Source organism: Lolium rigidum, chromosome 5 (assembly GCF_022539505.1).
Source record: "Lolium rigidum isolate FL_2022 chromosome 5, APGP_CSIRO_Lrig_0.1, whole genome shotgun sequence".
Lineage (NCBI taxonomy): Eukaryota > Viridiplantae > Streptophyta > Magnoliopsida > Poales > Poaceae > Lolium > Lolium rigidum.
This window is the reverse complement of record NC_061512.1, coordinates 252,799,787-252,822,215: the sequence shown is the minus strand read 5'-3', so window position 1 is coordinate 252,822,215 and position 22,429 is coordinate 252,799,787. Positions and strand designations below refer to the sequence as shown.

Here is a 22,429-nt window from a genome sequence, read left to right as displayed (position 1 = left end):
ACCGCCTCCTTTTAGTCTTAACCTGAAAATTAAATGTAACTATATGAGAAATTAGAATGAGAGGCCGTATAGACTGAACGTATTATTTTACCGCCTGACAAAATGGTATTTTCGTGGCAACTGGTTAAAAATGCATCATAATGTCAAGAAAGAACCAAAGTGCCATTTTTTGCAACTGATTAAAAACGAATCATAATGTCAAGAAAGAACCAAAGTGGTCTGATGCTGTTCAGTCATTTGTAGAATGGCACTTGATCATTCTTATTTTAGCTAGAAATATGGCGTGAAGAAAACAACATACTGTATTTGCAAACACAAACAGTAAGAGATCCTTACTACGCATGACAAACCTAGTAACACTTAGCCTGACATGTTGACTCGATACTACTTCAGGTACTCAGATCAGCTGAAAATTAATCATAGAAGGAAAGAACAGAAATCAGGAGAGAAGTCACATAATTGACGAATTATCAGAATCCTCAATCTGGGAATTCTGGATTGAGCATATTAGTTATTCTTGCATCTTATTCATAAAACCTGTGATTCCATACTAATTACATAATGGAAAGCAATAGAAATAGAAGATCATGGTTGTTACCTGATTAGGAGATGACATGTAGAACGGCTGTTCTTCTAATTACAGAAATACTGTATGAACTGTGAAATTAACAGAGGTGGTCTGATGGCTTCAACAACAAACTGCAATATTTGTTTCTATTTCAAGAAAAATAAAAAGAGTGCGGGAAAAGATTAGACTACCGGAGCACCTTGGATTATTTCCCACGACGACCATCTCACGAGTATGGAGCCTGACGGGCGTACTCAATCTGCCATATCTCCACAAAGCTGGATTGAATATATCTGTTTAAATTTTTGTGACAAACAACCGATGGTAACTTGCTACTGAGAGCTGAGGACATATACATAGCACTTTCAACGATGTGAGGTCAGAATTGAATCTAGACTTCAGAATAAACAAACTTTACCGAGAATCGATCAGAACTTGAAAGTATGAACTCAATTAGGGGATGTCCAGGTAAACTCCTACCAGCTGATCTCAAAAGAGAATATAAACATGGCCCTCACTGGATGCAGAACCCATGATGACTCCACTGCAACGAACTACTAACAACGAAAACGTGAATGAACCTGCTTTGATCAGGTAAGCGGGGCAGTCTCATGCTGCGCGGGACGTAATTCTCGTGGTGTGCACGGCGTGCATCCCGTGGCGGAGTTTGCCGGAATGGCTCTGCAAATGGCGCCGTGACACCTCACCAATTTGAGGATCCAGATCAAGGGTAAAGGAGCGAGACGGAGATCTATTGTAAGGATACGTCTAGCGGGCGGCCGCGTGTTGGTTTACATTGCCCAGCATACCCTCTATTATAGAAAAGTTTTTATCCCCTCCCATAAAAATGGAAAGATTCCACGGATAATCACGCTGAAAGTACGTGCTACGCCGGGGCTTGCCTGCTCCCACCCTTTGCTCCCATCCGTGCTCCCTGCACATCGAATGGTTCTGATTAGTTCCTCGCCGTTTCTTCACCTGCCCTTTTTTCTCTGTTTTAATGTCGTGCGAGTATTCAGAGATGAGTTATACAGCAGTCCCTCGTATTGGGCAAATGTTTTTGGTAAGGAAATACAGAGCAGGGGAGGAGAACAGGCGGAAGCTGTCCGATGCTTCGGGGAGCACGGATGGGAGCAAAGGGTGGGAGCAGGCAAGCCCCGTCCACTACGCGTAGGTTTGGAATCATCGGGACAAGATCTTCAAAACTAGATCTCGCTTGCATATATTTTGACAAAAAAATTAAGAAGCAACTTTGGTGCGCTACAAAGCAACTTAGGTGAGCCAGTGAGCAATTTTGGTACGTGACATTTTTTTAATAAACAATGGTAGACAACTTCGCAACACAGTTGACATCTTTACAACAACTAAATGTACCTCGCATGTTCACAAATATCGATAGATAACTTTACAACAACACTATAGTGGCATGCAATAAATACAAAACGATACATAACTTAGAAAACAACCACAAAAACAACGTGCAACTTCACAATAATAGTAAGAAACTTTAGTGCAGTTTTAGGTACCTTCAGTGGTAGACAACTTGATAAGTAAAAGGGTAGGCAATTTCGGTGCACCAAATTAGTGTAGTCGGATATCAAAGTTGCCAGTTGGGCATTGTCAACACTAAAGTTGCACATTAAGGTACCAAAGTTATTGTGTCGACAAGAAGAATGTGCCGCAAGAATCAAAGTTGCTCTGTCCAGCAACAATGTTGCTCTGTCCAGCAACAATGTTGCTCCGTCGGGTTCCAAAGTTGCTCTGCTGGGAAGCAAAGTTGATGTATCGGGTTCCGAAGTTGCTCCGCTAGGAAGCAAAGTTGCTCCGTCGAGTTTCAAAGTTGCTTCGTCTGGTTCCAGCGGCTTCATAATAGTGGTACTGGCGGCTTCTCCCCCTCTTTGGCCGCTTCGGCACAGCGACTGCTTCTCGAAATTGTGAGCACCAAATTTTTTCTAACGGGCACCATAATTACACCGTCAGGCATCAAAGTTGCGGTATTAGGCAGCAGAATTGCACCGTTACGCATCAAAGTTACACTATTAGGCACTAGAATTGCACTATTACGCATCGAAGTTGCTCTTTTGGGTACCAAAATTGTGCCGACAAGCAACAAAGTTGTTCTAACACCTAACGTTGTTCTTTAGGGCACTATTAATTGCGTTGTAAGGCAACAAAATTGTGTCTTCGTGCACCAAAGTTGGTATGTCGGACACTAGAATTGCGCGTCATTCACCAAAGAACAAAAGTTGCTCCGTCGTGCATGATAGTTCATGTGTTAGCACCAAAGTTATTGTGTTGGCACCAAAGTTGTGTCCCCAGGAACCAAAGTTACTCTGTTGGAACCAAAATTATGCCGTCAGGAACCAAAGTTGCTTCGTCACACATTGAAATTGCTCCGATGGACACCAAAATTGTTATCGGGCATCAAATTTGTGCCTTCGTGTACGAAAAAATGTACATGTTCGTTGCACACAAAAGTTGCTTTACCGCACACAAAGTTGTTTTGCTACAGAATAAAGTTGCTCTATCGTGCATCAAAGTTGCTTGTTAAAAAAAAATCGTCAAAACATATGAAAACGTGGTCTAGTTTCAGAGTTCTCGTCGTGGGGATTCTAGAAGTGAAAACGGATTGTAATTTCGCCGCACAATTTAAAAGTTACAACTTTTTAAAAAACAACATGTGATATAAGCTAGGCTACTATTTTTTTAACAGTTGGACCGTCCGAAGCTGTCGTGTAGTGCGCCCGCCCAAAATTTTGGTTTGGCACACGCCCGTCCGGAAGAATTCAGGCTATTGTAATGTTGTGGTGTTTATCCGGGTCTTTAAAGGCAAGAGGAGGGCTGGTCAGCTACCTCAGTACTGCGCTGCGGGAAGACATGAGCAAATGAGATGACGTGGACGCACCACACCTCAAAGAAATCACATAGTGGGGGATTTCTATTAAAAGATAAAAGATTATAGATTAAAACGTGCATTGCATGTAGGCCTTATTTGGTACTAGTGTTTTAGCGAGAATTAGTGGGAATAATATTCTAGAGTATTGGGTGAAACTCTGCTGTCACCCAATCCCCGCAAAATCCCATCCCCAATTCACTAGTTAGGGTAGAGTATTGGGGATTGAAAAAATTACACTAAAATTTAGAAAAAAATGGGGATAAGTGGGGATTAAACTCGCTCATACTCTAGCACAAAACATGTACCAGAAATAAGTAAGGATCTGAAGTTTAGAGCGGATTATCCCTGCTAATTTTCACTAAAACTCTAATACCAAACAAGCGTTTAGCAGTGATCTACAGTTCTACACGCAGACTCCAACTAGGACTGAGTCGTGTCTAGGTGGACAGGAAACAACGAACATCGAGTCGACTAGTTAATTGTTCTTTTCCCATTTCCCTGTGCTTGTGAGCTGTCGAGAGAGGAACGGAAATCCCCATCGTGTCGTCGTCCTCCTCCTGCAGGCATCTCTTCCACCTGCTGGCTGCTGCGCCGGCTCCCCACGATTCCTTCCCTTCCGAGGTCGAGTCGGGCACACGCCAAGCTCTGCTCTCTCTCTCTCTCTCTCTCCCCTCCCTCCGATCCATTCCCCGTGTTTTCATTTCTTCCCAAGAGAAAGGGAGGCATGGAGTCCGATCCCAACAGTAATCAGGAGCACCAGCACCGCATCTTGTTGCCTAGCGATACTGATAGTGCAACAGCAACAGCTGCAGCAGCAAAGGCCGACCACGGTGAACAAGATGCCGATCTCGATCTGGATCCCGTTGTGATTGAAGGAGAAGAGGTCAAGGTGGAGAAGAAGAGGAGTAGCCGGAAAGTACGGTTCAACGACTGCAGCCTCACCCAGGTCCTGGAGTTCCAGCCAAGGTACCCACTCACCCTCCCTCCTTTCACCCTTAATCTCATCAGCTGACTCAAGCGAGCGACTCCTCTCCTCGGTGCATGATACTAACTGCACGTCTTGTTTTCACAGCACCCAGGAGGACGCCATTTCCCTGTGTGCCCAGCTTTGCACTTGGCTCTGTGGACAGAGGCCAGAAACATAGGCATGCATGCCTGCCTGCTTCAAGGAGAAGAGGTCAAGGTGGAGAAGACAAGGAGTATATGCTTGTGTTGATTCTTGGAGTTCACTCATATGGCAACAACAAGAAGCCGGAATTTAGCTGAATGAGGGAAGGAGGGATGGTCAGAGATACAAGGAAACATGCATGGATCATGGATGTGTATATGTATGGTCGCTCCATTTCCTCGCAGGCATCCAGCTAATGCCTTTGCCTCAGTTTTGGTGGTCAGTGTAACTCCATCTTGTGAGTGTAATCAATCAATTCGTTGCATCACTACCTTGTTGTTCCTGCTAGTTTGCTTCAGCTGTATTAGGTCCTTTTAGATATATATATATCTGTATAAAGAAAGGAGCCACACCCTGCATGGACAGTCATCAATCGTTAAATATTTATTCTTTTCATAGCTCAGTTTCTGTCTCCAGCCTACCCTTACGATCTAGTAGCAAGTATAACATCTTCTGGTGACCAAATTAGCTGCCATAAGTTCTTGGCTAACACTTGTGTATGATCTCATGTCTGTAGGGCAAGTTTTTGTGTGATTCATTTACCCTGCTTCAACTTGAATAACTAATTCTTGCATCAGGCACCTTGTCTTGGGTCCTGTAATGAAGAACGGTGCTTTGGAACGCCAAAATGGCACCTTTCTTTTTCCTATTATTTGTTATTGGTCCTCCATGTTCGTAACCTACGTGTTCCAAATTTCGTTACTCCTCTTCACCAGCCATAAATTTTCAAAAGTTCTGTGATAAATTCTGGTGTGACACTTTTCACCGTGGACAAATCCTCCGCTGCACTTTGTGAATCATCCGGCGGAAGTGTGGCAAGAATAAGTTTACATATAAATTCCACATTTCTAGTACTCATCATGTCTAAAACTTATGCAGAAGGGAAGATGACACCAAAAGCGATGTCAATAATAGACAAATATAAGGAAACTTTCTCAAATTTGATGGAAGTGGCCAAAGGAGATGGTGGTTAAACCATGAGCACAAAGAGGAAGAGGTTGAGGGAGGCGCTCCTCATACAATAGATGCCAGGTACGGAACCTCAAGCTTGAATGGACCATATAAGCATAAGAATTAAGAATAGCATATGGAGGGGGTTTTATGCCACCTATTTCCTGATAATCGTGCATTGAATTCTATCCCTACCGATACAGGTTAGTTTCGTGCATTGAGATGATAACATACACAGTATGCTGCCGTAACCATGCTTAGGCCAAAAGAGTTCTCAAGGTTTCAGATCAATATACTACTTGTGTGTTTACCAATTGTTGTGGTCCATTGAAGTGTTAGGCTTATTTAACGTCAGGGTTCAGTTGATAGTTACTGAATATGTGTACACCTTTGTAGGCTTTATTAGCCATACTGCCGTAGCATTGCAATCACTTGTCAATAACTGATTAGGTTCCTAGCTAGCAATAACCAGTAAGAGCATCTCCAACAGGCGCTCTAAATTTGGCGCTGTAAAAATCACTTTACAGCGCGCTCTATCCATATTTTGTGCGTGAGGGCATATTCACCTCCAACAGAAGCTCTAAACCTTGGAGCTGTAAAAATCCGTAGTTGTTTCTGCGCGAGACGGATACAGCGCGCTCTATCCGGCGCGGTAGATATAGTGCACGACATAGCGCTTTTGCCTCAAGCTGTATTTTACAGCGCGGGATAGAGCACTTGTTGGAGCATAATTTTGCGCGCACGCGCTAAACTAGCAACTTTTTGGGATACAGCGCGGGATAGAGCGCCTGTTGGAGATGCTCTAACTGTTGTCTTTTACAACTCACACATTGTTGAACACTTCTTCACTAGTCACTTTCCTATGTTTTCAGGAATGTTTCATGCCAATGTACGTCTTACACCTCCGAGGTGGTAGTGTACGTCTTGCACATGCTGTTTTGACATGAGCATCACTGGCAGTCCATGTCCAACCCCACGCGAGGTGAGGTGCTCTGCAGCTAGAAAGGCAGAGGATAAAGAACAGCAGGATACCTGATGCAAATATGCCTGGTTCAACTCCCAAAGTTCGCAACCTTCGGTAACTGAAACAAGTAGTAGTCACTCAACTCTGTTACAAACATAATCGGCTTTGCTGCCTTGTCTAGCTATTTTACCTTCTGAGAGGTTGCCTGCTCGTGTTGTTATTGTGGCTGTTTTAAGGTCGTTGTAAACCCCAGGCTATTATTTTGATACTCTTCTGATTTTGAAAATTCTGTGACGCTGCAGCTGCAAACAAATTGTGTGATGTGACACAAGCTGTTTCTGGAATTCTGGTTGGTTTATTCGATTTTTTTTTTGAAAAGTATTTAGCAGTTGCTGCCTTTGTTCGACAAATTGTTTGGTGGCATAGCAAGTAGCCTATGTGTTTATGTATTAAATGGGCATATGTGAGTAGATAATAGTGTGAATTAAGGTAGGTTCATGAAGCTGGAATAGCTGGTGCTCTCTTAGAATACGCAAAAGCCAAAAGCTTTCATTTCATCAGGTTTCTTCCTTTCAGGTACAAAAAAAAACGTACCCCGGCATCCTTTTTTGAGACGGAGTGAGTAGTTCCAATCTGCAAAATCTGTGCATTCTCAGGTTTAAAGTTTTCAACCAAAGAAATGCATGGTGTGCACCAACTCTCAACCAATTGTTGTTCTCCTCTGTGAACAATAACAGCGTGCATGTAAAATACTCTAGAATGGATGATATACATATACACCAAGGATAACCATTTTTGGACAGAGAGAGTAGAATGGATGATAAACAACTAACGCTATCCATTTGGAGATATGAGGTGTGAATAATATCATGCAAGGACAATAACATCTATGTGAAATTCTGAAGTGTAACCAGTAATGCAGGGCTGCATTAACGAACTGGTTATGCTCACATTAAACAGGTAAACGACCAGATCAAGCTAGGGGTGCGAATAGACACTGCAAAGATTATTGGGTAAAATAGTGCATTGGGATTAAAACCCCTGGTACATTGGACAACATATAAATGGGGCCAAAGCGCAATCCTGAGAAATATTGTACACTGTTGTCAATGGCAAAGAACCTGCCTTGAACATCTTTGATTTTGTCCACTGTTTCTGGAGTTCTAGTTGGTCGATAATGTCCACGGAGTATTTAGCTCTTTTTGTATTTTTTTGCTAAGTATTTCGTTGTTGCTGCATTTGTCATACCAAGTGAACAGCCTAGGTGTTGTTTTTGTTTTAAATGGGGATATGTGAGTAGATAATAGTGTGAATTAAGTTAGGTTCATGAAGCAGGAATAGCTGGTGCTACCATCTTCAAATACTTAAAAGTTAAAGCCTGTCATTTCATCTGTCTTCTTCCTTTCAGGCACTAAGTGAAGCAAGTATCTCTAGAAACCTTGGGAGAGATCACTGATGAGCTCAATTTCAAGTATAGTTGCAATCTGCAACATCGGGCAACATTGGCACATGTGACAGATTTCACGTTTTCAACCAAAGCAGCGAATGATGTAGAACAACTAATCATTTACAGCCAGTGACAACTACATCCATGTTTAAAAAAAGCAATGGACAAAATGCACCAACTCTAACATGCTGCGTTCTGATGTCAGAACAATAACATCAGGCAGGGATTATTACGTCCTTATGAAATTCTGAAGTATAAACAATATTGTGGTAGTACCAGTTCTCGGACATGAATGAACAGACTGGTAATGTTAAGGTAATACTACTATACAGCAGGCAACGGCCAGACCAAGCTATTGTTTTGGGTAGCTACTCATAGGTAGGCAGTGCAAAGATGATCAAGCAAACTACTTGTTGGGAATAACATCCTGACTTTCTTCAGCGAATGGGCAACCCTCTGGGATCTGTCAATGTCAAAGACCCTCGGACATATGGAAGATGAGAATCAAGTGCCATGGGGTACTTCTTGCATCAACAATGTTTCCTATCAAATTAGTGATGTGAATGATGTACTATTTGCTTATTTATATGCTTCTCAAAGCAGTACATTCTTAATTCTTACAGAAATATGCACACACACACACACACACACAATGGTAGCATTCAGTATTTGTGGATGTCACCTAGCATTTTGCTATTGTAGACGCCTTCTCCAAACCTAATTTACTCATGTGAAGCTTGTCACTCTTGAATTGGTTCCTGAATTGCTTCTGAAGCATTTTGGTTGACTAAGTAATGGTATTATGATAACAAATGCAACAGGACTAGCAACTTTTTGTCTTCTAAGGCTATCATTATTCTAGTGCCAATGTTTGTAGATATGGAAATGGAACTCTGGAAGAAGAATAGATGAAAAGGAGGAACATGTCAACAGTGGACGAATTCACTCGAATGTTACTCCAATACCAATACACTACTCTTACATGCTCATCTTTCCTCCTACTATTCAACATTTCATTTTTGAAGACTACCAGCACCCTTGCCTTAAATCTTCCATTCCCTCAAATCCAAGATCATGACCAAATACCGATAGAAGTCTGGTCACACTACTTCCAAGTTATAACAGCATTTGCAATGGAGGAGAACCAAGCACTGGCTTGGTGGCTTGAGCTCACGATGGTTAGCTCGCCCACGAATTAAACGGGGTGCTATCCAGCGGGCATAAATCCACCGCTGCAGAGGTCTCATCTTCTACCTAACAACGGACAGCCAAGGGAGGGATTCACCCCCATTTGGTCAATGTAGAATTTGCAATGGTAGCAGCTAAAAACATACTTCAGGAAACGTGTACATGGAACTGATAACATCTTATACCCAGCAGTTTCTAGGATGTCGATTATCATATCTAACAATTCAGAATGGAGACCAGTTTAAAGCATCACCAAGGAGCTATGCAAGCATTCAAATCCAGTATGAGACAGAAATTGAAATCCAGAAAGTATATGCCGAGCTGCAACCAAGAATACATCAAATGTACAGACCAAAACAAACAAACAACAGGGGTAAATGGCAAAAGGGGTTCCATATTACATCATCTGCATGCTCCACAGCCAAAGGAGCATGACAAGAGTTTGAGAAGCAGCTCTAAGTTTTGCCGATCAAATTCATTATTCTTTCATCAAATTCCGTACCATGAAACGGAAGCTTGCGGCGTGGAAGGCCGGCTTACGGGATGTCCCATGGCTTGGGCTCGGGGAGGGCGACGACCATCCCCTGGTGCTCCTTGCCGAGCACGACCTGGCAGCCGAGGCGGGCGTGCTTGTTGAGCTCCCGGTTCCGGGAGGCGCGGGTGAGGACGTAGCGCTCCTCGTAGGAGGGCGGGGGCAGCTTCTCGAGCCACTCCTGCGCGATGTGGACCTCGCACTCGGCGGAGCAGGCGTCGATGTCGTCGAGGCGGTGGGAGGCCGGCTCGATGAGCTCCGCGTTGGCGAGCGCGCGGAGGAGGGTCTGCCCGGCCAGGCCGACCACCTCGCGGCGCGCGCCGTCCAGGTCGATGGCGAGGACGCGCACGATGCGGTCCGAGACCTTGGCGGAGGAGGGGGCGGGTGCGGCGGCGGCCGGGGAGACGGCGCAGAAGGGGCGGGCGAGAGCGGGGGCGAGGTGGAGCTGGAGGCGGCGCAGGGCGCGCGCCGCGATCGCCATGGTTAGGGTTCGTGTGGGGGAGAGATCTGAGCTGACGATGGGGAATGGAGAGGGTGGAGGTGGACGTTGGGGACAGAGTGAGGAGGCCTGCCACTGAAGGGTGGGCCTGCTGTTGGAACTTTCTGGGGCCACCTGTCTGTGTCTGTTCGATGTTTAAGATTACTAAAACAGTACTTTATTATAGTATAACGGAAATTCAATTCAGCTCTTGGATGTATATGCAACCGAATTACTTTATCGTACTTTAGTCTCATGTTCACATACATCTGCAAAATGTCTAAGAAACCAACTGAATTCATACTCACATCATAGATTTTATGCACCTTCACAACTCTCCATTTTCCGAGATATATCTTGTTGCAGCTTCTGTTGATCAACACAATCTGCATAATTGAATATAAAATGGTAATACCGTAATTTTCATGCTTCACATAAACTTATCCAACGGTCTGATTGGTATAGGTACATGTAATTCGATTGTGTCTCGAAAGTGCGGCATAAAACGTGCGGGAAAAATGGCATGGTACTACATAGAAAGATATAAACAATTAGTGGTTATACTAAGTACGAACAATAACATTGTGAATGCAGCAACATGGTTAGAATTCAAAGGAACTAAAGCCACCCTCTTTCTTTGACCGATTGTGGTCTTGCTCGTAGTGTAGACGTAGTAAGTGATCTAGGGATTGAATCTTCTAGTTATCCACCTCAAATTTCTCATTCTTCATCTAATCATGTCAACACCATTTCCAAATCACACTAGTTACATTATTTGATATACATACATGTACATGTTACCATAGTATACAAGTTTCACTAGTTTACATCACATGGTGGATAGCTCATGTCACTACTAGGAAAAGCACTAATGTCGGCACACCTATTTCATCTATTGTCGGCTCATATGACACTGTAAAGAATCAGAAGTTGGCATTGTCATTAGCCAACCAAACTAACATAGATAAATCTTTCATAGTAGAAATTCCTAACATACATAGTCAAAGGACGAGATGTCGCCTAGAGGGAGGGTGAATAGGCGTTTAAAAACTCTTACGGATTTGGCTTGTAAGAATGCAGAATTAAACTAACGTTTAGTTTACAAGCACAACCCCTAAATATGCTAGGCTCAACTAAGTGCAACAACAACAACTAGAGTTGAGCAAGATAGGCACAAGATATATGTAACACAAGTGATAGCAAGATATATGTACTTCAAACACAATGGCTATCACAAGAAAAGAAAGCTCGGGTATAGAAATAACCAAGGCACGCGGAGACGAGGATGTATTCTCGTGTTCCCTTCCTTTTCAAGATGGTACGTCACGTTTGGAGGAGTGGAGGTCCCACGAAGGATTCCCCAACGCCACGAAGGCTCACCCTATTCTCCGAGCAAAACCCACGAAGGATAATGGCCCTTTCCTTATGGTTAGCTTTTCCTGCACTCCGGAGATGGCAAGCTCCACAACCACTTCACAAGCTCCACGAAGGAGAAGCCCGGGCCTCTTCACAATCTTCCTTGAAGAGATCACCGGAGCACCAACCACCAAGCCAACTAGGAGGTCTCCCTCCAAGAGTAACAAGTTCACGGTCTCTCACTCGAACTAATCGTGGTGGAGAGCTCAACAATATGCAATGATGCAAAGCAAGAACACTAGAGGTGTTCAAATCCTTCACACTCAAATCCCACAAAAGCAAAAAAATGCTAGGATGAGATTAGAGAGGAAGAACAAAGAGGAAATCAACAAATGACTCCAATATCTAGATCCAAAGGGTTTCCCTCACTTAGAGGAGAGATGGATTGGTGTGGATTGTAGATCTAGATCTCCTCTCTTAGATCTCTCAAGAATGAGCAAGAATCATGGGGGGGAATCAAGAGAGAGGGCAAGTTCTTCAAAGTCAACGATGGAGGAGAGAGAGTGGAAGAACTTATACAGCCCAAGGTGGAAGAAGGGCTATTTATAGCCCAAGAGCAAATATAACCGTTGGGGAAAAATTGGGCTGAGTCAACCGTCGAGGAGGCCAGTCAACCGGGCCTAGGACCGGGTCGTCCGGCCTAGGGGCCAGTCAGACCGGGCCACCGGCCGGACCCGTCCTGACCAACACCAGGAGAAGCTGGAAGACTTACTGGATAGTGCCCGGTTGGCACCTGTCCAGGGGTCGGTTTGAACCGGGCCATCCGGTGGGACGGACGGTCACGCCGGACGAGAAACCGGGCCAGCAGGAAAACATGCTATACAAAAAACTGTGATAACTTTTGTGTCCGGGCCCCGATTGACATGAAACCAATTTTGTTGGAAAGATACCGATGAATAGAATCCCAACAAATATGGAGACTCCTCACAGGATATTTTTAGATGTTTTTAGAGAGGGAGTCTCCCGCCGTCAAGAAACGGTGAAGACGTCCAAACTCGAAAACGCATTAGAAGATGCATGCGGATTCCGTTTTCGATGAACTTGGGCTTGATGTAAAGCTAGCAACAAGCTCAAGAACCTCTCACATAGAAACACTAAGAAGCAATAGGGATATGCAAAGTATGCAAAGTATTGAGCTCCCTAAGACGATGTGATCAAGTTACCCAACCGAAAGCCCCTCTTGATAGTGTGGCTATCTATCCTATAATCCGGTCTCCCAACAACCACCTTGAGACAGGTAAAAGGAAAACCTAGCAAGGCCATACCTTTGTCTTGCGCATCCCGCTTGATCTTGATGATAACTCTTCAAGCTCCACTCAAGCCGGAATGCCTTACTTGATCATTGTTGCTTCGTGAGGACTCACAAATGCTCCCCCATACACCATGATGGGTGATGACCCACAAGTATAGGGGGTGTATCGTAGTATTTTCGATAAGTAAGAGTGTCGAACCCAACGAGGAGCAGAAGGTGTTGACAAGCAGTTTCGATGAAGGATTCACTGTAAATGCTCACAGACAAGTATTCAGGGGGTTTGTTTTGATATAGCAGATGAATAAAGTACGAGTAAGTGAAATGCGAGAGAAATAATTGCAGCGATTGGCCCAATCCTTTTTAGCACAAAGGACAAGCCGGTTTGTTTACTTATAATGACCAAACGTTCTTGAGGACACACGGGAATTTAGTCTAGTGCTTTCGCTTCATATAGCTGATTAATCTTCATTGTTTTGATAAGTGTTGTGTGGGTGAACCTATGCTAATGCACCGCCCTTCCTAGGACTAATACATACTTGTGATTATACCCCTTGCAAGCATCCGCAACTACAAGAAAGTAATTAAGATAAATCTAACCACAGACCTTAAACTCGAGATCCCGCTATCCCTCCCGTATCGATATACCAACGGGGGTTTAGGTTTCTGTCACTCCGGCAACCCCGCAATTAGCAAACGAGTACAAGATGTATTCCCCTAGGCCCATAAAGGTGAAGTATCATGTAGTCGACGTTCACATGACACCACTAGAAGAATAACACCACAACTTTAATATCATAGCATTGAATATTACCCAACCATAATTCACTACTAACATTTAGACTTCACCCATGTCCTCAAGAACTAAACGAACTACTCACGAGACATCATATGGAACATGATCAGAGGTGATATGATGATGAATAACAATCTGAACATAAACCTTGGTTCAATGGTTTCACTCAATAGCATCAATAACAAGTAGAAATCAATACCGGGAGAGTTTCCCCTATCAAACAATCAAGATCCAACCCTAATTGTTACAGCGGTGACGAGGTGCAGCGGTGGAGACGGCGGTGATGATGATGGAGATGATGGTGATGATGATGGAGATGATGTCCAGCTCGATGACGGTGACGATGGCGTCGATTTCCCCCTCCGGGAGGGAATTTCCCCGGCATATTTCAGCCTGCCGGAGAGCTCTTTTCTCTCTGGTGTTTTCCACCCCGCAGAGGCGGCTGTGACTCTTCGCGACTATCCTCTGGAGCTTAGGTTTTCGGTACGAAGAAGTATGCGAAGGAGAGGAGGCCAGAGGGGGTTGTGGGCCCCCTCCCCACAAGGCGGCGCGGCCAGGCCAGGGCCCGCGCCGGCCTATGGGGGGCCATGGTGGCCCTCCTCGGCTCCTCCTTTTGGCTATCTTCATCTTCTAGAAAAATAGGATTTTCAGTATAATTTCCGTCAATTGTTGATCTTCCGAAATATTGCATTCTGACGGCGCTTTTTCCAGCAGAATCCTGACTCCGGTGCGCGATTCTCCAACAATCATGAAACATGCAAAATAGACGAAATAACATAAGTATCATCTCCAAATATGAAATATATCAATGAATAACAGTAAGTTATGATATAAAATAGTGATGCAAAATGGACGTATCAACTCCCCCCAAGCTTAGACTTCGCTTGTCCCCAAGCGAAACTGAACTCGATAAATAGGACCACATGTTTATGGAGTGAAGAGTCGATAAACAAAATACGGACAAGAAGCATCATATTAATTCACACAAGACATTCTAGTGAACAACTTCCTCATATAATTTAACTTGAAACAAGTAGAAGGTAATCACAAATAAAGGTGCGTAAGAAATCATAGTTGGTGATGGCAAACTTCGTTCTTGGTCAGTGAACAATTAACAGATTATGTTAAAGTTTATATGGCATAACTTGCATACTCAATCATAATGATCTCATCATAATCATTGATAACTTCCAAAGCTATATTCTTTCAGATAAAACTTGTACTAAACAAGGAAGAGTAGAAGGCATGATGAAGTAGATCACAATATAAATGGTTTGATCACAACAACTCAATTGCTTGCTTAAGATGGAGGGAAATAAGTTTACTGACTCAACATAAAGTAAAAGACAGGCCCTTCGCAGAGGGAAGCAGGGATTAAATCATGTGCTAGAGCTTTTTCAGTTTTGAAATCATATAAAGAGAATAAAAGTAACATTCTGAGAGGTGTTTGTTGTTGTCAACGAATGGTAGCGGGTTCTCTAACCCCCTTGCCAGACAAACCCTCGAAGAGCGGCTCCCATAAAATTTTATTTTTGATTGACACTCCTTCCAACCTTTGCTTTCACAAACCACGGCTAACCGAATCCTCGGGTGCCTTCCAATCATTCTCATACCATGAAGGAGTGTGTTTTTATTTTGGTTTTATTTAGATGACACTCCTCCCCACCTTTGCTTTCTCACGCCATGGCTAACCGAATCCTCGGGTGCCTTCCAACAATCACATACCATGGAGGAGTGTCTATTTGTAAAATTATGAAGGTTAATTAATTGGGGTCGGGAACCCCGTTGCCAGCTCTTTTTGCAAAATTATTGGATAAGTGGATGAAGCCACTAGTCCATTGGTGAAAGTTGCCCAACAAGATTGAAAGATAAAACACCACATACTTCCTCATGAGCTATAAAACATTGACAGGAATAAGAGATAGTAAATTTTGAATTGTTTAAAGGTAGCACACGAAGTATTTACTTGGAATGGCAGAAAATACCATGTAGTAGGTAGGTATGGTGGACACAAATGGCATAAGTTTGGGTTAAGGTTTAGATGCACGAGAAGCATTCCCTCTCAGTACAGGTTTTTGGCTAGCAAGGTTGATTAGCAAGCATAAGAGTTGAGGGAAACAAACAAATATACATGTGATAGAAACAATCATGCATCTTCCTTGTAAGCACAAACAATTTTAACTTCATAATAATAAGCTAAGAGCTAACAAGAAAGAAAGACAATGAAATAACATATCTACATGTATTTCTCTTTTCTACTTAAACCTCAAAATGTTGTTGCTATTGACCAATGCTAAGTTTGCCAAAACCAAATAGATTTACTCAATGCTCCCAAAGTGATACCAATACTAATAACAAGATCAATCATATAATAGAGATTGCAAACTAAAATAAGATGTGCAATATGTAAATGATAAGACTTCTCATTAATATTTCATAACGATAACTCACACCAAGGGATACATAGACAACCAACTAAAGGAGAGATACTTCCACACTGCAACCCATCTTATATGATAACTTCCGTACTCATGATATGACACTACTTGACAGTAAAAATAAAAGATAGTGATGATGTGATACTGCGGCACTCCCCCAAGCTTGGAACAAACCAAGGGGATGCCAATACCGATGATGAATTACTCCTTCGGCGGTGGTGGTGATGAATTCTCCCCATCATCAGACTTCCAAGGAAGAGGCTCTCCATCAACAAACGACATCTTGGTCTCGGGAATCCGAAACTAGCAAGATAGCTTATGTGTTTAAACCTGTTTTCATACTCACAGCTTTGATTCCGAACATCATAGAGTTGAGCTTGGAGTTTGTTGGTGGTGTCGTGAAGCGAGAGGATGTCGTCCCACAGCTTTGTAGTCTCCTTTTGTGTCCATCAATAAGTTCGTACACAATCTTGTGGAAGATGTCCACTTCACGCTCAGCCATCTTCTTGTAGTTGAAGACCTCTTGTTCTAGCTTCTCCATCCTGTCTGCCAAGCTTCCTTCTCCTTTAGGACCCCGGACATCTTTGATCTGCAACTCTCCATCTACGAGCAGCAATTCCTTGGGGTGCATCTTCAGCTCGTTCATGTACGGGTTGACGACGTCCTCAAAGAAGCTGTCCTTCGGAGTTCCCGGCGAAGACATAATGGCTCTAGATCCGAAGCAGATCCTGGCAGAAAATAGCTCGAAACAAAACACGTCGAGAAAACGATATACGGACCTCCAGGGGTCCGGGGGATTATATAGCAGGAATTTTTACGACAAAAGGAAAGTACCAGGTCGAACCAGAGTCAGAGAGGGGCAACGAGGGAGCCACCTCATAGGGCGGCACGGCCAGGCTGGGGCCCGCGCCGGCCTATGAGGGCACACCCTCGTGCGTCTCCTCCACTCCGTTTCGATCTCGTAATTTTTCATATTTTCCAAAAACAGCAAAAACATTGTTCGGAAAGTAAAACGCGAACTTTTTATTACCAAGATCGTTACCTATTCAAAGTCGAACTCGTCTGGATCGTCAATTTGACCTTTGATGAAAGCTTACGGAGTCACCACTCGAATAACATCAACATCTTCATTATAAGAATCACCTGAGATATAATGCTTGAGTCTTTGTCCATTCACCACTTGTGTGGCATCGCCTTGGAGAGAACTAATTTTAATTGCTCCTGAACGATACACCTCCACAATGACATATGGTCCTTCCCATTTCGAGAGTAATTTCCCCGCAAAGAATCTCGAGACGAGACCGATACAATAGGACTTTATCCCCAACATTAAATTCTCTTTTGATAATTCTTCTATCATGCCATTTCTTAACTTTCTCTTTAAAGAGTTTAGCATTTTCATAAGCTTCACTTCTCCATTCATCTAGAGAACTCAATTGTAGCAACCTCTTCTTACCGACAAGTTTAGGATCTTTATTTAGTTCTCTTACGTACCCAATAAGCTTTGTGCTCTAGTTCTAAAGGTAAATGACAAGCTTTCCCATAAACCATTTTATAAGGTGACATACCCATGGGATTTTTATAAGCAGTTCTATAAGCCCATAGTGCTTCCTTCAATTTACTAGCCCAATTCTTTCTAGATTTATTAACAGTCTTTTGCAAGATAGATTTAATCTCTCTATTTGATAGTTCTACTTGCCCACTAGTTTGAGGATGATAAGCAGAAGCAATTCTATGATTAATACCATATTTAGCAAGAGTTTTTCTAAAACCCCATGAATAAAATGAGAACCTCCATCAGTCATAAGATATCTAGGAACTCCAAATCTAGGAAAAATAATATCTAAAAGCATTCTTAAAGAGGTCTCACCATCAGCACTTTTTGTGGGTATGGCTTCCACCCATTTAGTAACATAATCAACAACAACAAGTATATGAGTGTTACCTTCGAAGAGGGGAAAGGTCCCATGAAGTCAAATCCCCAACAATCGAATGGTTCAATAACAAGAGTATAATTCATAGGCATTTCATTGCGTCTGGAGATATTACCAACCCTTTGACATTCATCACAGGATAAAATAAATATTCTTGCATCTTTGAAGAGAGTTGGCCAATAAAAACCTGATTGTAGAACCTTTTGCGCGGTTCTATCTCCTGCGTGATGTCCTCCATAAGCACTACCATGACATTTACTCAATATCTCTTGTTGTTCATATTCGGGAACACATCTTCGCAGAATACCATCCACTCCTTCTTTATATAAGTGTGGGTCATCCCAAAAATAATGCCTCAAGTCATAAAAGAATTTCCTCCTTTGCCGAGCTGAAAAGGTTGGAGGCAAGTACTTGGAAACAATAAAGTTAGCATAATCAGCATACCAAGGACTATCTCGCGAGCTCACCTTTATTACCGCCAATTGTTTATTTGGAAAACTATCATTAACAAGAACAGGATCATAAGCAATATTTTCCAATCTAGACAAATTATCAGCAACATGATTATCAGCACCTTTCCTATCTATAATATGCAAATCAAATTCTTGCAACAGAAGCACCCATCTAATAAGCCTTGGCTTAGCATCTTTCTTTTGCATTAGGTATCTAATTGCAGCATGATCAGTATGAATTGTAACTTTTGAATCAACAATATAGGATCTAAATTTGTCACAAGCAAAGACTACAGCTAACAAGAGTTTTACTAGCATAATGAATAACATTTAATTTTTTATCTACTCGCTGTCCAAGAACAGCGCCTACAGCAAAATCACTAGCATCACACATAATTTCAAATGGTAAGTTCCAATCAGGAGGTTCGACTATAGGAGCGGTTGTTAAGGCTTTCTTTACAGTTTCAAAAGCTTCCTTACAATTGATACGCGTACAACACGCGTCCGTTGGGAACCCCAAGAGGAAGGTGTGATGCGTACAGCGGCAAGTTTTCCCTCAGTATGAAACCAAGGTTTATCGAACCAGTAGGAGCCAAGAAGCACGTTGAAGGTTGATGGCGGCGAGATGTAGTGCGGCGCAACACCGGGGATTGCGGCGCCAACGTGGAACCCGCACAACACAACCAAAGTACTTTGCCCCAACGAAACAGAGTGAGGTTGTCAATCTCACCGGCTTGTCGTAACAAAGGATTAGATGTACAGTGGTGGATGATGATTGTTTGCAGAGAACAATGAGAACAAGTATTGCGAGAGATTGTATTTCAGATGTAAAGAATGGACCGGGGTCCACAGCTCACTAGATGTGTCTCTCCCATAAGATAAATAGCATGTTGGGTGAACAAATTACAGCTTGGGCAATTGACAAATAGAGAGGGCATGACCATGCACATACATGATATGATAAGTATTGTGAGATTTAATTGGGCATTACGACAAAGTACATAGACCGCTATCCAAGCATGCATCTATGCCTAAAAAGTCCACCTTCGAAGTTATCATCCGAACCCCTTCCAGTATTAAGTTGCTAACAACGGACAATTGCATTAAGTATGGTGCGTAATGTAATCAATAACTACATCCTCGGACATAGCATCAATGTTTTATCCCTAGTGGCAACAAAGACATCCATAACCTTAGAGGTTTCTCGTCACTCCTCCGCATTCACGGAGACATGAACCCACTATCGAGCATAAATACTCCCTCTTGGAGTTACTAGCAAAAACTTGGCCAGAGCCTCTACTAATAACAGAGAGCATGCAAGATCATAAACAACACATAGATATAAATTGATAATCAACATAACATAGTATTCTCTATCCATCGGATCCCAACAAACACAACATATAGCATTACAGATAGATGATCTTGATCATGTTCGGCAGCTCACAAGACCCGACAATTAAGCACAATGAGGAGAAGACAACCATCTAGCTACCGCTATGGACCCATAGTCCAGGGGTAGACTACTCACACATCACTCCGGAGGCGACCATGGCGGTGTAGAGTCCTCCGGGAGATGAATCCCCTCTCCCGGCAGGGTGCCGGAGGCGATCTCCCGAATCCCCCGAGATGGGATTGGCGGCGGCGGCGTCTCTCGGAAGGTTTTCCGTATCGTGGCTCTCTGTACCGGGGGTTTCGCGATGAAGGCTATTTGTAGGCGGAAGGGCAGGTCGTGGGGCGTCACGAGGGGCCCACATGATAGGTCGGCGCGGCCGAGGCTTGGGCCGCGCCGCCCTATCATCCGGCCGCCTCGTGGCCCCACTTCGTTAGCTCTCCGGTCTTCCGGAAGCTTCGTGTGAAAATAGGCCCCCGGGCGTTGATTTCGTCCAATTCCGAGAATATTTCCTTACTAGGATTTCGAAACCAAAAACAGCGTAAAATAGCAACCGGCTCTTCGGCATCTCGTTAATAGGTTAGTTGCGTAAAATGCATAAATATGACATAAAGTATGCATAAAACATGTAGATATCATCAATAATGTGGCATGGAACATAAGAAATTATCGATACGTCTGAGACGTACGCATCCCCAAGCTTAGTTTCGCTCGTCCCGAGCAGTAAACGATAACAAAGATAATTTCTGGAGTGACATGCCATCATAACCTCGATCATACTATTGTAAGCATATGTAATGAATGCAGCGATCAAAATAATGTAAATGACATGAGTAAACAAATGAATCATATAGCAAAGACTTTTCATGAATAGTACTTCAAGACAAGCATCAATAAGTCTTGCATAAGAGTTAACTCATAAAGCAATAAATCAAAGTAAAGGTATTGAAGCAACACAAAGGAAGATGAAGTTTCAGCGGTTGCTTTCAACTTATAACATGTATATCTCATGGATATTGTCGTTGCCTAATCGACGGTACCTCGGAGGAGGGATCCTCACGAGGGGGAGAAGAAGTAGGGGCCATAGGGCGGAGTGCACACGGGACGGTGGTACGCGATTTACCCAGCTTCGGAACACCTGCACGATGACAGGGCCTACCGTCGCTTGTCTGGAATTATCTGGGCGCTTTCGCGTTGTTGCAATGAGTTGTGGTTCTGCCTCTAGGGCTCCCAGGATCCGGCTTATAAAGGCGCACGGATCTAGGGTTTACATGGAGAGTCCTAGCCGGATTACAGATAGCCTAAATACGGTACAATGTCTTGCCGTGTACGTCAAGGATCCGCCTTCCATATACGTCGTACTGGATCCGGGTTCCTCACGGGCCTCCGCGGATCCGGGTTCTTCCTAATGTCGGTACGGATCCGGCTTACTGATCCTGGGCTGGACTTCTTCCTTCAGGATCAACAGCAACTGGGCCGCCCGATGGGCCACATGCCTCATCACCATCTGTGGGCCACCCGGGCTTGCCGGATCTAGGCACCGTCGATGGTACACCCATGAAGTATACCCACAACAGTAGCCCCCAGAGTTCTCCTAGTTTCGCCTGCAGTTTCCGCCTTCGCTAGTCCATCATGGTTTCGACAATGTCAGCAACGCGGAGAAACTTGAAGAACTCCAACTTCACATTTTCTTCCTTTCCCAACTTTTAGTCGGAAAAATGTTCCCATTCCGCGGGACTTCATCCATCGATGTTTTGAATACGTTTCCGGGTTGCCCCTGCGTCAAATGAGAACCAACTTACCCTCGCGCGATTACCCGGAATCTTTAAAAGACTCAAACGGTTCCGCCAATTCCGGCGCCATTTTCGCGCGATTTGTGCGGTAACTTATCTCTAGCCATTTTTACCGTTTAGGGTTTTGGACACGTGTCACACATCCAACGGTGCGACGCTTGCGTTCCGACCACAGGATGCGGAGCACGAATCTCGTTCCTCCGGCCTATAAATATCCACCGTCAACCCTAACTCCTCATTCACCCCCTTTCTCACCTCTCCACGCAGCGCCGCTCGCGAGCTCTTCCTCCGCCGTGCCGGAACCCGCCGGAAATTTCGCCGGAGCATCACCGGAGCGATTTCACCACCGTGGTGTTCATCGTGTTCTTAACTCCGGCGAGCCACCGTACGAAAACCTCGTCGCCGGCGACTCTGACCACCGCGGAATCCATTACGGTAAGTTCTCCGAGCCTCGACCCTTTGCCGTAGTTGGTAGGGATGATCGCTAGGTTGACGATGCCGGATCCGACTAAAAAATGTTTCCGCCAAAACCTTTTCTTCAGATGTCTTCAACGACTCCGCCTCCGACCTCAGAACCTATCATGGCGACCCCTATCTCCTCCGCCCCTCCACCCTTCGTTCCAGTCCGACTGGATCCTTCAAAGGATTCCGGCAAGGAGGCTAAAGGGACCTCTGCTCACCCGGAGAAAGCCTCCGGGGCGGATCAAACGGAGCACCAGGCGGAAGAGGTCATCAAAAAGTCGAAAGCTCGCCAACGAGACTCCGA

General features: G+C 43.9%; 2 protein-coding genes across 2 annotated transcripts; one reads left to right on the top strand and one right to left on the bottom strand.

The window, feature by feature from the left end:
- Positions 1-3,962: 3,962 nt before the first annotated feature.
- LOC124658068 lies at positions 3,963-4,771 on the top strand. Its single transcript, XM_047196514.1, has 2 exons — positions 3,963-4,430; positions 4,537-4,771. Exons 1-2 carry the CDS (start codon positions 4,189-4,191, stop codon positions 4,607-4,609), a joined length of 315 nt encoding a protein of 104 aa, XP_047052470.1. The 5' UTR covers positions 3,963-4,188; the 3' UTR covers positions 4,610-4,771.
- A 4,706-nt stretch (positions 4,772-9,477) lies between these two features.
- LOC124654434 lies at positions 9,478-10,221 on the bottom strand. The gene has a single exon (XM_047193434.1). It carries the CDS (start codon positions 10,193-10,195, stop codon positions 9,719-9,721), a length of 477 nt encoding a protein of 158 aa, XP_047049390.1. The 5' UTR covers positions 10,196-10,221; the 3' UTR covers positions 9,478-9,718.
- Positions 10,222-22,429: the final 12,208 nt, after the last annotated feature.

Excerpts from the sequence above, each read along its gene's own strand:
- LOC124654434 (XM_047193434.1), bottom strand. The coding sequence starts at position 10,195 with ATGGCGATCGCGGCGCGCGCCCTGCGCCGCCTCCAGCTCCACCTCGCC.
- LOC124658068 (XM_047196514.1), top strand. The coding sequence starts at position 4,189 with ATGGAGTCCGATCCCAACAGTAATCAGGAGCACCAGCACCGCATCTTG. Across the intron at positions 4,431-4,536 it reads GTCCTGGAGTTCCAGCCAAG|CACCCAGGAGGACGCCATTT; the intron begins GTACCCACTCAC and ends TTGTTTTCACAG.